Raw genomic sequence first — 15,763 nt, 5'->3', positions numbered from 1 at the left:
CCATGCAACATCAAAGAAATGTTTGTGGTTAACGTTGGTAGCCAGAAAGAAAGGTGCATGGAAAGTTCGCCGGCGATAGGTGTATTTACACCCATAACCGATTTACGATGTATACTCTCGCTCCTCACGCACACCCCCGTACTTGTTTATGCCGTTCTTTTTATGAACCGCAGCAGGCAATATGAATCTGAGAGCGACCTGTGACATTTTTCTTTCGAGTTATGTTTATTTAAACTTATGGTGGTACATTGTATATGTAAACGTCTTCCGGGAGCCAACAATACTGTTGAAGTGTCCTATACCAGAAGTCCTGGAATAAGTAAACAAAATTGTTTGCAACATTGAAAGCAATAAGTAAGTCAGAGCGATATCAAATTCCAACATAAAATGGGGCTAATAAAGAAGTGACCTGTCACGTTGAAAAAAGAGCAAAACAAAAAATAAACAAGTGTAAATAAGGAAGGCCCCCGGTACTACGACTGAAATTATAGAACATCAAATTCCTGAACACCTCAAGGTATATCAACTAAAGTTTGCGTGTGCGTTTCTTAAACTTTTCAAAGCGGGACCATACTTTTGAACAACAGGAAAATGACATCTGACAAGTGTAAATATAGAATGACGTCTACACACCAGGGCTAAAATTTCAAGTCTCACGGTATCTAAATCGATCACGGCATCCTGTTCTAAAAGCGCACGCAATCTCACTGCCAACGCCCTCCAGCGAGCAAAAAGCGCGCGACAAGACGCAGTTGCGAGACACGCTTACCGTACGCGAGAGTCGCGCGATCCGCACGCGAACGGCAGCGGCGGCGGCATCCAAAAAGCGCGGGAAATAAACGACGCCGAAAAGAGAAGGAGCGCCGAAATCTCAGACGCCGCGCGATACAAGCCAAAAGCCGCCGCGCCGTAAAGGGAGAGGGGGAGGGTGCCTGCCCGCATAACGACGAGCGAGGCAAGAAAATAAGCATTCAGTTTAGAACGAAATAGAAAGCAAAAGTATTCACCGAAAAAAAAGTCGGTGGCATCGCTCAAGTGCTCCCGTATACTACTAGCCTGCTGCGCTATCATGTATGTGTTTGCTTGAATATGAGTCTTGAAAAGACGGGGCAGAGGATCGACGATGCTTTCCTCTCGCCCCACTCAAACCCTCTGTAGACTACAGACGCATCTCTCCTTGGCAGGGCAAAGCGTCTTGCGACGCGCGCGGTTCCCATGAGCTCCTAACATTTTCTTTGTTTTTGCAGGTTTTACCCGTATACCTACGGCGATCCGGCTGGCTTGGAGGAACGAAAAAAAAAAAAAAAAAAAAAAAAAAACATACCGGTTGAGTAGGAGAGGAGAGTAGGAGAGCGCGTCGCCGGATCACACGCACGCGCTCTCCCGCCATTGGTTGTGACGTCACGAGCTCCCGCTCTCTCTCTCTTTTCTCATCCTCCTCTCTGGTTTCGGAGCTCAGGGTTGCCCTCCCGAAAAGGGAAAAAGCGAGAGTGGCCTCCGGGCGAAGTCACACCTTCGTTCGGATTCGATTGCGCAGCAGGCTCGGCGTCGAAACATGGAAGCCCTGCTGCCCAGCCCGGCATCGAGCGAGGAGATGGTGTCTTCGGCTTACTACGGCCACCCACTGGCCGCTGCGTGGTCGGCGACGCCTCTGTCATCGTTGCCTGGATTTTGCTCGAGGTATTTCTTTCGCACGGCTTTTTCGCCCGGTTATCCCCTACTCCCTTGACATCGTGTTTAGGGGGACATGTCTTATACTTCGAAGTTATGGCTTGGTTATCAATGTACGTTGTTCACGTTAGAGGACATCAAACGCCCATCTTCTAACGGGGCCAGTATAACTGAGTATAACTAAGAACCCTGATAGGGCACACCAGACAAGGACGACCGAAAGCAAGTACGACAGAGCAACACCTACTAGCCCAATTTCTCGCTACACTATCAAACTTGCTTTGTCGGGTCAAGCTTGACACAGTCAAGCTACTTGCACAGCAATGAAGCTTACGTCATAGCGACGGGCTAATTCGGGAACTATGCTATCGACCATAAAATTAAACTCACCAGTCAAGTGTTCACTCATTGATCGAAATGGTTGCTTAATTTATCCCTGCATGGGAAATATGCATACCTGTTCTTGGGTGTCATCGTTTTTGTGTTCCTACCCATTAATTTTGGGGGTTTGATAGCATTGTTCAGCGATTGTATCCCAAAAGTTGTGGTATATTTGCTCTTTCAGTTAACTGTTTTCTATGTGTCCATACGTTAAAACTGCTAAAACAGTGTTCCGCACACACCGAGGTAACCGCAGGGACGCAAGGCAGAGAGGGATGGTGACTCGAGAGCTTTATGACGGAGTTTATGAAATATTCCTTTTTTAACAGGTGTGACAACCTGAGCGAAACTTTTCTATAACGGGCTTAAACTCAATGTTTTTAGCTTGGACAGAACTTGTCACTTTGTCATGGCATGATAATGCTAAAACGTGGTCGTGAGTCAATAGGTTGTTATCTAGATACAGAATGGTTGTTCAGGAAAAGTTGGCTCAGTTGTGGCGGTAATATGCAGCTGTTCTACATCACCTCTTAACATATTCACTGCCATAATCTTGATGACTGCGGTGGCGATTTATAGTCACTCCGTTCCGTGCGTGCGTGTAAGAACAGGTAAAGAAATTAACGTTTCTAGGACATTGCGATCTTATTCGAACAATGTAGCAGCCAACACAGTCATTCTCGAGTTCGGACCAAATAAAATTACGGCGCTCTATGTTAACGCAAAGTTCTGCAAGTAGAGGTTTACTTGACACGTCCAGTGGCTGAAAAAAAAAATAAAGTGCATTTATCGGTGAAGACCACCTAAGCAAATCGTGATGGCCTATTTGTTTATTTAATGGCTTAAGTAGACTAGCCACCACTCGCAGAATTGGCAACATTCGATATAGGAACTGATATTTTTATGCGTACTCTTTTGTTTAAGATGGCGTGCTTGTAGAAATTTGCATGAGAACTTAGTTTTAACCCTGTAAAGCCCAAACGCAGTTCCACATCGAAGAACACCGGAACAACGTGTTAATTTTCGTTTCTGGCCATGGAGGTTATACTTCTTCAAAAACAAGTAAATTGAAATATTATCTGAGTTAAAAGTTATGTAAATAATGCAGTAACTAATTGGTTAGTAATGCATTTGCTGAAATGCCCATAACATAAAGTTTGCTCCACAGTTCCGCAAACGCAACTATATGCTTTGCGTTCTTTTCTGCGCTCACATCAAAACTTTGAGGCATCAACCTTAGCGTAGCAAAAATGGTACAGTGGGTATTACAGGGTCAAGTACGCCCCGCAGTAGACAACTTTCATAAATATGAAACCAACTAGCAGTAAAAAACGAAAGCAGTCACGCAACCTTGAAGAAGAACGCCATTGAGAGGGTTAATTGCCCCGCATAGTGCCTTGCGGCATTCTTTGTAAAGACGGTCGAACATGGTGCTGCGGGCAGTGACGATAAGCAGTCGTCAAGGTACGTGCATTAGAGTTCGTTGACTAAGGTGTCGTGAACTTTCTTCGAATTGCATCGGCAAAAATGTCCCTGCACGTTAGGATGCGCCTTCTAGCTCCAGTTCGTTTAATCTGCCAGTTAGTTTTGGTCAGTTATTTCTATAAAACCTTCCTGCAATGGGGGCTCGAGAGTTAGCGGTATCATTGCCATCTTCAGCAAACGATCTGGCAACACCGACGAATAACAAGTTTGCCGAGCAAGGTAACCTAATTATTGGCTTATAGCAAACCACAGAAGAAGAAAAGAAACATCGAGGAAACTTTAAGCAAGCGATTAAACCACGACAAACATTTGTACACTGAAGAAACGCAAGAGTGAAAGTGCATAGCTTTCCGTCGCACCCCAAAAGTGCAAACACTTGGGCATCCCATGGATACGACCTCAGCAAGAGTTTTGCAGCAAACAGTCGCTCTAGTGCTTTACACCGCTCAAAAGTCTTGATTAACCAAAGAAACGAACAGATAATGTGCTGCCAAATGGCTGCATCAACACTGAACCATTTGATAACATTCTGGGGTGGGTTAAACTTTCAACTTGATGCCAGCGCTTTGAATGACTAAGGAAACACACCGACCACGACCAGAAGTTCGGACACTATAAGTATTCGTAAGAATAGGTGCCAATCAATAATCACATTGGAGATTATTTGCGAAGGATGCCGGGCAATGCGAAACAGCTCTTGCGAACGAAATCCTTTCTGAATTTGGACTCTCAAACTCTGCCTCGTCTGCGGCACCTAATCTGAAGGTTTCCAAAGAGCAGCTCGTGCCACACCTCTTTGCACCTAACCAACAACTTCAATATATTACCCAGGAGAGGAACATAAAACGGCAGATATTCAGCTTGTTGAGACGTATGCTTGGATCAGTGCCTCTACCACTACTAATTGTTTGCACAGATTTTCTCCCAAGTGAGAAAGCTTCGGAATTCAATCAGAACGAGGGCTTATAAGCTTACTAAGCGCACTTTTCTGAAACGAGGGTTACATCCGTGGCCAACGGAGCAGAGAAAATACATTAACTACTTCATGACATAAAATGTGACACTTTTTGCCGATAGCCACACTTAATGTTACTTGCGGTGTGATGCGTGTTGACAACGAATTCTGCCTTCCACTGCAAACCATCACTTGCAATGTTAGCAGTTACGGGTTACACAAAAACACATTTAGTGACATCGTGCTATATAAAATATGGCTGTGCTTTTTAGTGACGTATCATGCATTTTTATATGCTAGATGTTTTTAGGTATTATTAAGAATCAATGAACTTTCAGCTGTGCCAGCTTCGGCACGTTAAACTGCATGAATTGATCAATCACTTACTGCAGCTGCCATCATCGCGACGTTTACCATGACTAAAAACGGGCGTGGAACAACAATTTTCGTCAAAGTCGTGTTAAATACTTTACATCTTATGCAGTCAATTGACTGTACTAACCTCCCACGTGTGGCGTGGATATTACTCTAGTGTGGTTTTACTGTATTATACGCAACTCGCCTATGCCATGAGAGAAACGGAAGTCGGGCGCGTACTCAACGAGCACTGACGATTCTTGATGCATCGCACGCGAGTCGTGAGAAAAACACTCCGGGCACTTTCACAACTTGTCCGGTTCCCATCGCGATAGGTGGCGACTGGGGAGAGATCCAACGCTATGATTAGGCAAGGCGACGGGGTGAGGGTTACACCGGTTATCGGCCGAGTTTCATCTGCGGGCCACCGAAAAAAAAACGAAAGTGATTAGATGCACGCTAGACGTGCGTCGCCTTTTATTGAGCCGAGAGGGACTGACACTACCGCCGGTCAAGTTTAAGACACCCTGGAGCGATGTAGACACTTGACCATTAGCTTACGGACAGTCGTGGGAACGCAGTAAGAACAGCGAATGGCCGTCGTGGGAACGGACGTTGCTCGGTGTATGCTTTGGTTACGCACTTTGTAACGCGCCAGCGGAAGAAGTCCTGCAGTGCAGCAGAAATCTCAGGAACAAGGAACGAATTCAGAAAGCTTTTCGTTTGTTAGTGCTATTAGCCACTGGCTAGCCGCCTTCGCTGAATGTGTATAGCAGGAGGATCGGCTGAAAATGTTCTCGTAGGAACAATTCAAGCCTAGGAGATTTTTGTGAATATGGGCTCAGAAGAACCATCTCTAAATTTTCTCTCATATAGGCCTGCAAGTGACTGATAGATTAAATCAGTAAATGTTTTAATTATGACAAAAATTAATTCCAGGTTCAACTCAGCCGATAACTAGTGTACACCCTACCTTTTCAGTGTATGTAGTGAGATGTATTGAAGTTCTCACTCAGTACGTCACTTAATGTATACAGCGCATATAGCTCTATATAGAAGACAGAATGTTATAAGCGACATCCTAATTTAATTGATGCAGAGCCACTTACACGAATCATGTATGACATGAGTTGTAATTTCTGTTAACTACTGCCCATTCACACCGGAACCCTACCTTTTCAGTGTATTGAGATGTCTTGAAGTTCCCACTCAGTAGTCACTGGCACAAAGTAAAACTTACTCTATTATAAAGTGCGGTTTCTGTAGGAGCTTCCGTAACAACTTAAGGCTGTTTTCATCTGGATATGTAACTCAGTACCATGGACTCGCTCACATGGGCAAGCGTTTTGAACAGCAACAGATCGCATGATCATCACAAGTTGTGAACACACTGTTGCAAAGAAGTGGATCAAGCAAACGCACTTAATTTGTTCTAAAAGAACTAGAAGCTGCAATTCTCATTCCACGTATTTCGTTTGTCACACAGACTACGACTTATTTTACAGCCAAGGCAGAGTTAATTAAGGCTGACTTTATAAATTATGAGCGGTTGATGAACTTACTCAATCAACAGATTAAACAGTTCTGATATTGTGCACATTCTGTGTTGAACCCCTCTGTATTTCAAGATTGTCATAGCTTTCATTGCAATTCTACTGTGCTTTCATCGATGCTTCTCATGTTCATTTTGTTCTGTGTCCGCCTTTGCTATAGATCGTACACTAGCACGTCAAGAAAATCTGTAGCAGTTTTCCCAATATTTTTCCTGCATTCAAGTCTCACTCATCTTGTTGCAGCCATGGAAGCCGCGGTTTCAACCCGGAAACGCCATCACCGGACAACTCTTCCAGTTGGGAGTCGCAGCATGAGTCTGACTCTCCAACCAGGGACGCCGTCAGGACGGTGGCTGACCTTGTTCCCTTAAAGAGTCCCTTCGTCGGCGCTGGCATCACAAGCAGTGACGTTGATCCCGCCGCAGTCGTGGTCTCTTCTACGTCAACGGCAGCAGCCGGGTCCGGCTCTTGCGATGGTGTCAAGCGTGTGTCCTCACACCGGGAGAAGCCACCGCACCTTGTGGCCAGGAGGAATGCCAGAGAGCGACGCAGGGTGCAGGCAGTGAACAACGCCTTTTGCAGGCTACGGAAGTGCGTGCCGGTCGAGAACAGGGCCAAGAGACTGTCAAAGGTAGGCGGACGTTGAACGGTGCTCACGCCGCAAGAGCAAACGGAGCAGTGGAAGCACCTTTTGCTCAAGTCCTTTCTCTACGCCACATTTAACCACTTTTTCCAGTCATAATGCACAGGATAGAGTATATGTGCCCTCTGATTGAGAACAAGCAGACAACACTTACCCTGCCGGGAATTATATTACTTGGATATGAAGCTGAATACCGGACAAGATATTGTTATAGGGGGGGTTGTGGGGGGGTGGGGTGCCGGAGTCGGGACACATTTTTCATCCACGCAAGCCTTTTTCATATTTATTTTTGAAGGAACGCTTAATTTACTATATTAGGGGAGAGCTGGTTTTGAATGTTTGAAATCAGTGCCCCGCCTGCAATGGAAGCCTTGGGGACCCTCGACCCCACATCCCCCCGGTTCCAGAGCCCCTGCAAGTTGTCAGAACTTCGTTGCTTATAATGCCTGATATGTGAGGCGGCGATGGCCTTGAAATTAAGCACAGAGGTTTCGACTATGTCTCACAAGATCCGTGCCATGTAGTGGAAACTACGGGCAGCGTCAGCCTCTCAGGAACCAAAATCAGCTACGTGTGTCGCAGAAAAAAAAGCGAACGTTACTGCACGAATGACACTGGTTCGACACTCGTTGCACAGCTAAGTGCAAGGATTAACGTCTTACAATCATCTATTTGTTAACGCGTCCGTCGCCGTTTTAGGTACTCACTGGTTGACTTACAGAATAGCCTTTGCTTCACTGAATGGAGCAAGTGAGATGATATAATGCTTAGAAGTATGAAAAACGCAAGTTCAAGATATGTTAGATGGTTTAGTATTTAAGGCACACCGGCAGAAATATATCGGCAGTAGTATATGAAGCAATGAAGCGGACGAAAAACAGCCACGTTTTTTGACACTTACAAAAGGGGAAGTGCGTAAAATAACATTGCATCACTGATGAACACTAACGACAGGAAGAAAAGCTGGTAAGAAGAGTTGTAGCAGCTTTGCCTGCTAAAGCAGCGCACACAAAACGGTAAACAACGGCTATCGGCCATACGTGTAGCTGGAAATATAATTGTTAATCCTAGGCCAATGTATTCGAGATAGCATCGCACGTAGCATGACATCACTGAGAACGTAACAGATATTAAGCTGTAGCAATGTCTGACATTCCTGTTTTGGTATTTGACTCTTAAGCCTGTGTAGAAACAACTTGATCTGCCAGTAGGTCTAATCGAATTTCCTTTTTTTGTTATGCTGCAGGTCAAAACATTGCACAAGGCAATCGAGTACATATATGCTCTTCAGGACCTTCTGGACCAAGCCGACGAAGAAGCTGGAGTTCCAGCGGTGGCAGTGCCGAACACAGCAGAGGTTGAGGAGACACGCAAGAGTGAGCACCCAGTGATGAAACAGAAAGCAAACGAACCACCCTGTGATCAACAACGATGGATAAATCTCGAAAATGTGAGAACTGAGAACCTTTCTTTATTAGCTGGGAAAGAGTGGAAGTTTTCTCTGCAAAAGAGCCGGCCAATCCAAAACATTTAGTCGCTTGTGTGAACCCCCCCTAAAGTGCCAATAGTACATTGATTGAACAATTCATTAGCAGATACATTTTTAAGTACTCATTGTAATGTGCTGTAATTCCGTGATGGCAGTTTCCAACAGTTGCCGAACAAGTGATATCCCAAGCTGGAGCGAACAATTCGACACAAGCATACTTGTTTTCGTCTTCGCCCTAACGAAGAATATAAAGTACGCTCGTCAGAACATTGGCTCCTGCATGAGACATTGTTTGTTCGATCACTATTGATGAGTCTATGTTTCTATCGTGCAGTGAACATCTGTATTGTTTTGATGGGAATCATTTGCGCAATAGTCTAAGGATTCCGTAGTGCCTACTTGGTTCTTAGTCATCGAATAGAAGTTGCGATGTATAGAAGGAACATAGCACAAAAATTAGAAGGGTTCACATACGATCTTCCGGAAGGTTTGTCAGTTCTACTAAGTTCGCATGATAGAAGCAGTGCAGCACATTGCGCTGACCAACACCAAATAATATAAGCTCACCGGACGGCCGTCCGTGCACCTATGGTTCACACCATAGATCCCTGCTTTACCCCTTTATTGCCGCAGGACAAACATTAAAAAAAGCCTTCTCACTAGTATACTAAAACCAAAAGTCAGTGCTCTCGAGAACGAATAGTACCGATTTCAAAAGTGGTTTTAGAAGAAGCATATTATGTTTCACTCCTCTTCAGTAACGATTTCTTCGGAATATCATTTTCATTTATCTCAAGCTTTGGCAAATACAACTCAATTCCAAGACGGGATAATTATTAATACATGGAATGGGGGCGACAAAATGCAGAAATCGTAATTTTGGCAAAATCTTTGACATTTTATTTCAGGTACGGTAACTGCTATGTGAACCTACATATAAAAGTTTTAAAGTATATGTTTGCTGAAATAGAATGTGACCCTCTGTACCCATGTGGAAACCTCAAGAAAATGCCACAGATAAAGGCGTTCAGTTGCGATGGCTCCAAGAGACAGAAAGTGCTAGCCCCTGTGTGGAGCTACCCGTATAATTAGTTTCAATGCTTCGTTTTTGTTGCAGGTTGACCGAGGCACAGAGAGTTACCAAGGTTTCGTCAACTTCTACGAGCAGTTTCCAACAACGTATGCAACCTGAATGCACTGTGTACGAAAGCTGGAAGTGAAGTTGGCGTGGCGCTGATGGGCAGGCGAAATGATATATGTGCATTATACGCCTGGACCGAGCTACGAAAGTAGGAATGCAATAATAAAGAAGCACAGCTTTATTCTGCAATATGGTAAGCATGTTTTGCTTTATAACGCGCAACAGTAGAGCTTATTGTTTAGGGTTGTAAACACAGTGGTCGCCGAGGCAGGTGTGCATGAGAACAGGAGCTATTTATGAAGCTTTATGCTGATTTTTCTAGTGCTTCAGTTGAATAAAATGTGTTTAAGGAATAATTGGAAATTGTTATATTCTCATGGAAACAGTGAACTTGAGTGCTCAGAGGGTCATCATTGCTTTAAAACATATTCTGGGCTTCGTGTAAAACAATGCTGGCTGAGTGAGTTGTTAGTGCGTTAAGTATTACTGGGTTGCGTAAATTTATTTTCTCATGCTCACGCGACAAAATCCGTCAAATACATGATTCCCGCCTTTTCCAGCTGAAGTGGCCATCCCTGCGTTATCAGGGATGCATTCATGACGCCTAGAAGATCATCTGCTGCTGTGTCCAGTTCATTCATCCATGCAAAACCGGACGTTGGGTTCGAATGCTACATGAAGCAGTTGCTTTTCTGTAAGTAATACTCGCAAATATATCTGTGAACAGCTAAATACATCGAATTACACTCATAAAGCAGGGGTTACGTGCGTTTACACGGAGTTAAGCAAGCTGCTACGCAATACAAACATGGACAAGAAGAGCACAAGGACGTGCCTTGTCCTTGAACGGGCCCGTCCTTGTGAAGGACGGGCCCGTGAAGAGCGGGCTTTGAATTTATGGGCACTGTGAAGAACGGGCCTGTCTGTGTGCTCTTATCGCCCATGTTTGTATTGCGTAGCACCTTCCTCCTTCCAAAGTACTGACCGAGCCCTATTCTGCTTAGATTGCGTAGCACCTTGCTTAACGATGCACGACCGACTCGCCCAACAACATGCACACAGGGTTATTTTGTTGTAATATCTCGTACAATGCTGCCGAAACTATGGTTAGATATACTCGTGAACTTGCTATAGCTTGTGTGTACCATGGTGATATGTGTACTGTTCAGCTTAAAAGGCTGAAGGTAAAGGTACGAAGTTTATTGTCATTTTTATCGCGCTTTCTTCAGGAAGCTGTATTTCTAATGCGATGTCAGTCATTTCATTTATTTACATAACCTGGATTAATAAAGCATTTGGTGGTAGAGCTTGCAGCAGTGACATGTCTTAGTTGTTCATTCCTCCTCACTCCTTTTGCTCCTCTCATTTGCAGAAACTTGATTGGCACGCTGGCGATACGGCACTCGTACCATTGCCAGCGCTCTATGCGAGTACCATTGCTACACGGACTGTGGAAACATGCTTCTCGCGCAAGACTTCAAGATGGATGCGGATAAAGCTGCGAGAACGACACAGAATGGCCGGGAGGGGGGATATTAAATAATTTTTCGCATTTTCATATGGCTGTATTGTACGGAAATAAAAAAAACATTGTCATTCATCATGGTCAGTTTTTGCTTCTTTCAACAGCGGTAGATTGCTTTCCCCGTAGAAATAAGGTAAAATGTCACAGAAAAAGCAATATCGCAATTTCTGTAAATACGAAAGCGAAGACCACCTGTTATGAAATAGAACATGAGGTACCGATACATGGTCGAAGTATAAGGTGCACCGTGTGAAATTACAGTCAGCTATTTCGAAAAGGCACAAGAGATCCTCACGTGGCGTGAGATGCCAAGGTTCAAAGATGAAGACAGCAATGCACGAACACTGCTACAGAAGAACATGTCTGACTATGCAGAACACAGCCATAGGAAGTGTGTAGTTTCACACGGCGTAGAAGAGCTTTTTATTTTGCTACAGTGGGGTTTTGATGTTGAGGCATCGTTTTTTATGCCATAATTGAAAGAAAAAAAGAAAAGAGGTGCTTTATAGCGCTTGATTGTTCGTCTTTCACCATTTTTTTCTATTGTGACAATAAAAATGGTGTTTCAAAAGGCACTTATACCGCCTGCGTAATTATGTCTATTACACCCGTCTGCGCAACAGCTTGTACATGTTTTGTATATTGGTGTTTCCAAAGATATCTTACATAACGGGAACACTATTGAATGTGCGTGCTCAATGTTTTTCCATTGATCTGCTTACGATGACCATATGAGCAGCAACTTGGCGAGTAAAGGTGCCTTTCTTGGTATTGTAGAAGGGTAATTGACTAGTACAGCAGAAATGATTCATCTTTATCGTTAGTGCCTCTCTAAAGAAACGCTTAAAAGGAATATTCTGTAAATTTTCTGACAAGAAACACAGCTACTGATACCATGAGACAAGGCCTGGCAAAGACGGGTGGCACAGCTGCCATGAAGCTCTCACACCAGTTGACAATATACGCGTCTAGGTCTAGACATTGACAATACACGGGTCTACGTTCTGACATTGGCAACACATGTGTGTATAGGCAATTGTTTATTTGTAAATAAGGACTAGTTTTTATTCCATAGGACCCAATAATATAGCGTAGCGTGTTTCGCGAACTTTCCTTGCATCAAAATAGACCACATTTGTGCAACCATTCCGAAATCTGTGACGTCATATTGACGTGCAGGCGCTGAAGCTCGGGAGGCAAACCAAAAAAAGAAAGTTGTAACTTTGCCGGCTTTTTTAAATAGCGTTTTCGCTCCAAGTGCAAGAAAGCGAACACAAACTTATCTTGTATTGCTCTCTAGTCTGCCCTGCCATTCTCTGAACGAAAGCCTGTCGCAAAATTCGCAATTACCCATGGCATGTGCGTTTGAAAACTTCATCCTAGGCCTCCAACTTTTCTAAGTCCATCACTTTGTCCGACCCCCCCCCCCCCCCCCCCCCCCGCCGCTCTGAACTGCATCGACATCCCTTGAAACCAACTGTATTACTGGATCTAATAGAGCATCGCTTATCTGCGCAACACATCGTAAAGATCCGTCAAACTCAATTTCTGCCTCTTAACCAGAACGGCACCTACACTAAAACTCTTCGGACACTTAATGGTGGTGATGGTTTGTCCCATGACTAAAATCCTCAGAATCAGGGCTGTGAAAGATTCTATTGTACGACACAGCCAACTCAAACTACACCTGCAATGGCAGAGGGCGAAGTTGAAAACAGTGCATCGATTTCGACCGCCTCTTGCTAACTAAAATATCTGACCCGAGAGTTTGACACTAATAGCAATTGAGTATAGTTCACGCAATTTCCGTGTCATCTGTCGTAGCTATATATCATCATGTTTAATTGCCGTTAAAAGTGGCAAAAAAATGAAAAGTTCATTTGTATTCATTAATCATTCGATACTCTTAAGTGTGAGGGAGTTTCCTACAAGAATCACTAGAGGCAACTCTGAACACCAATGTTTGCGGGAGCTTCAAGCATGGCGGTTCAGCTAGCGTAGGAAATGATGACTAGTACGTGGATTTGCCTAAGCTTCGTCCTTCCGAGCTTCAAACGGCCTTGTGATTTTGCAGACGGATCATTCACGACAAGATGTTGCGTTACAAATACAGCAATTTAACGAATGATTATGCATGCACGCAGTCTCGTCGCCTTCATGCGTGCTTAGCAAAATAGTACTGCTCGGGAATTTAGAAAGACAAAGCGTGGAAAAGTACTTTCAAAAGAACAGTCTGGAGTCACAAGCACAAAATTTAGACAAAAATATGCGCTAACCATCATCCCCATGGTGGCAGAACGATCGCACCGACAAAGTTCCGTTTATTAATTTAGTACGAAACTCTACTAGCCATGGGACAAACCTAGCACCCTGAATACGCCAGTAAGGGTGTAAAAATATTTAGGGTGTACACGTATGTGTTTTCTCAATAATCGACACGGCAATGTTCCTACGTTGAATTGCTACGCCTACCACTTTGGACTCAATTGCGAAGCTGCGAATGTAGGCCACGCAGCAGCGAACTCGTATCACTATAGAACAACTGCGTGTTAGATTATGTCAGATGAGTGAATGGAATCCAGCGACTCGGTATGCATATATATATCGCACAATCCAATAAAAAGTTTTGAACATTCAGTATTGTATGGTCACTGGATCCCTGAGGGGATTGAGCGTAGCCGGCGTAGCGTGGACGGTTTGTCCACTTCGTTGTTTTTGCAGCAAAACAAGCTCCGCGTTCTGGCCAAAACGCACTCCGAATGGCGCATGCGCTGCGAACCGCGCATGCGCTGTCAGCGGGACAGCAGGGCAATGGTGGCGGTGGAGCCGACGGCGCAAAGAAAAAAATTGTCACTAACTTAAGTATCGTTACATGATTGGAATGCGAAAGCATTATTACTTCTCTAATTGGTTACGTCCACGATACGTGACGTCATACATTGTCACTTGACCTTCACCACTCAACATTAATCCACCTTAATACCCCTTAGTCCAGTTTATTCCACCTTAATCCCCCTTACTCTAATTTGCACTAACCTTAATCCACTTTAATCCACCTTAATCCACTTTGATTCACCTTCATTCAGTTTATTTCCCTTTATTTCCCTTTACGTCACCTTATTGTAACGTCACACAAGATGCTCATGACTTCATTGATGACGATGATTTTTCGTACCACTCGTTGGTACAACGTCAGCTTTTCTGCCTCAGGGACATATGATGATTTCGCATTAATAATTTGGCAGTAAGAACTCGTGCTACTGTAAATGTCACAATAATAACTCGCGCGTCTCATATAGGCTGAAGTTTCGTCCTGCCACGTTCCCGCTTCCGGCAGCATATGGGAGGCAATGTTCGGCTTTCTTAGCCATGCAAACGGGGCTCTTTCTTCTTCGTCGTCCCGACGATGCATCCATGGCAGTCCGCCCACTTCCTTATGCCATACCTCTCTCCGGCAACAGGTGGCAACAATGAGCGCCTGAGCCACTTACACTTTACGAACGAGCTCACGGCCAAAGGTCAAGACACCGGGAGGCCTCGCCAGGAAGTGAGGGTGCAATGCGACCGAGGCCGGCCTCGGAACGCGGGCATCCTTCTGGAGGAGTGCAACCGAATGCGACAGACGCCGTTCTGTCTGCTATGCAGTGACTCTATAGCAGACGAGCGATCGTAAATATGGCTACTGCGGAAAGGAAGGCGGAACAATGGCGACCGTTCGGTGCGTTCCGCAGGGTTTAGCGACCCTCCCATAAGGGGGCAACGAATGGTTGTGCTACGCGATAAGGATGCCCCGATATGCACATTAACCGAAAGAGAATAATAAATTCGGCGATATGGATAACCCGACGCGCTGCTGTTGGTTAAATGCCATTGACCTGAACTTACCTGTGCAGAGAGGCGTCCTGTCTGCCCTACAGTGCACATAGAACGTATGCAGGCACCCCTGATTTGCATACGACCCAGAATTGAGGAAGTGCGGTAAACGGGTGCCATGTCCGTTGGAAGCTTAATTGCACAACGTAAACGTGTTTGTCCGTTCTTAGGCGTTTCCAAATTACGAAGAAACGATGAATGAATTAAGCTAGCGTGTGATGGAACTTAGACTAACGCTCTGATTATTCTTAATCCTATAATACCTAGAGCCGAGGTGGAATTTAGCCTGTAAATGTCGAGAGAAACAGATCCAAGCTCTTGAAAAACTTGGTCAGGTGTGCCTGGCGGCAAGCTTGGCAGGATACTTCAGAAGAATGAAATCCTATCCGCTTAATTTTGTATCGCTACGTAGGTGACTGCAAAAGAAAAAGAAACGACTGTCTTGCAAAGGTCACTTATCAAGCGTTACCAAATGAGTGAGCCAAGTAGTAACAGTGGAAGAGAGTGCCGTATTTCAGAGGCCAACCAAGAATACGAGTATACACTACGCGCGCTCGATAAAGTGAGAGCTCTGTTGCAGTAAGCCGGGGGGGCCACATAATCCGACCCGACAGGGCACCATAGCAAACGCCGATCAAAGCCGGATTATCCGATATGTCAAACACGAGCTTAGCGGGTCTCACGACGGAG

General features: G+C 44.7%; 1 protein-coding gene across 1 annotated transcript; it reads left to right on the top strand.

Moving 5' to 3' along the window:
• Positions 1-611: 611 nt before the first annotated feature.
• Positions 612-11,186, top strand: LOC119464857 (class A basic helix-loop-helix protein 15). Its single transcript, XM_037725754.2, has 6 exons — positions 612-1,680; positions 6,646-7,033; positions 8,292-8,495; positions 9,652-9,868; positions 10,236-10,369; positions 11,048-11,186. Exons 1-4 carry the CDS (start codon positions 1,556-1,558, stop codon positions 9,724-9,726), a joined length of 792 nt encoding a protein of 263 aa, XP_037581682.1. The 5' UTR covers positions 612-1,555; the 3' UTR covers positions 9,727-9,868; positions 10,236-10,369; positions 11,048-11,186.
• Positions 11,187-15,763: the final 4,577 nt, after the last annotated feature.

The sequence above is a fragment of the Dermacentor silvarum genome, chromosome 9, assembly GCF_013339745.2.
Source record: "Dermacentor silvarum isolate Dsil-2018 chromosome 9, BIME_Dsil_1.4, whole genome shotgun sequence".
NCBI lineage: Eukaryota > Metazoa > Arthropoda > Arachnida > Ixodida > Ixodidae > Dermacentor > Dermacentor silvarum.
This window is presented reverse-complemented; position numbering and strand designations above follow the sequence as displayed.

What these genes read in the sequence shown, in the direction of transcription:
- LOC119464857 (XM_037725754.2), top strand. Translation starts at nt 1,556, where the DNA reads ATGGAAGCCCTGCTGCCCAGCCCGGCATCGAGCGAGGAGATGGTGTCT. An exon ending in TTGCCTGGATTTTGCTCGAG is followed by an intron (nt 1,681 to 6,645) that starts GTATTTCTTTCG and finishes ATCTTGTTGCAG; the next exon opens with CCATGGAAGCCGCGGTTTCA. An exon ending in GATGGATAAATCTCGAAAAT is followed by an intron (nt 8,496 to 9,651) that starts GTGAGAACTGAG and finishes TTTTTGTTGCAG; the next exon opens with GTTGACCGAGGCACAGAGAG.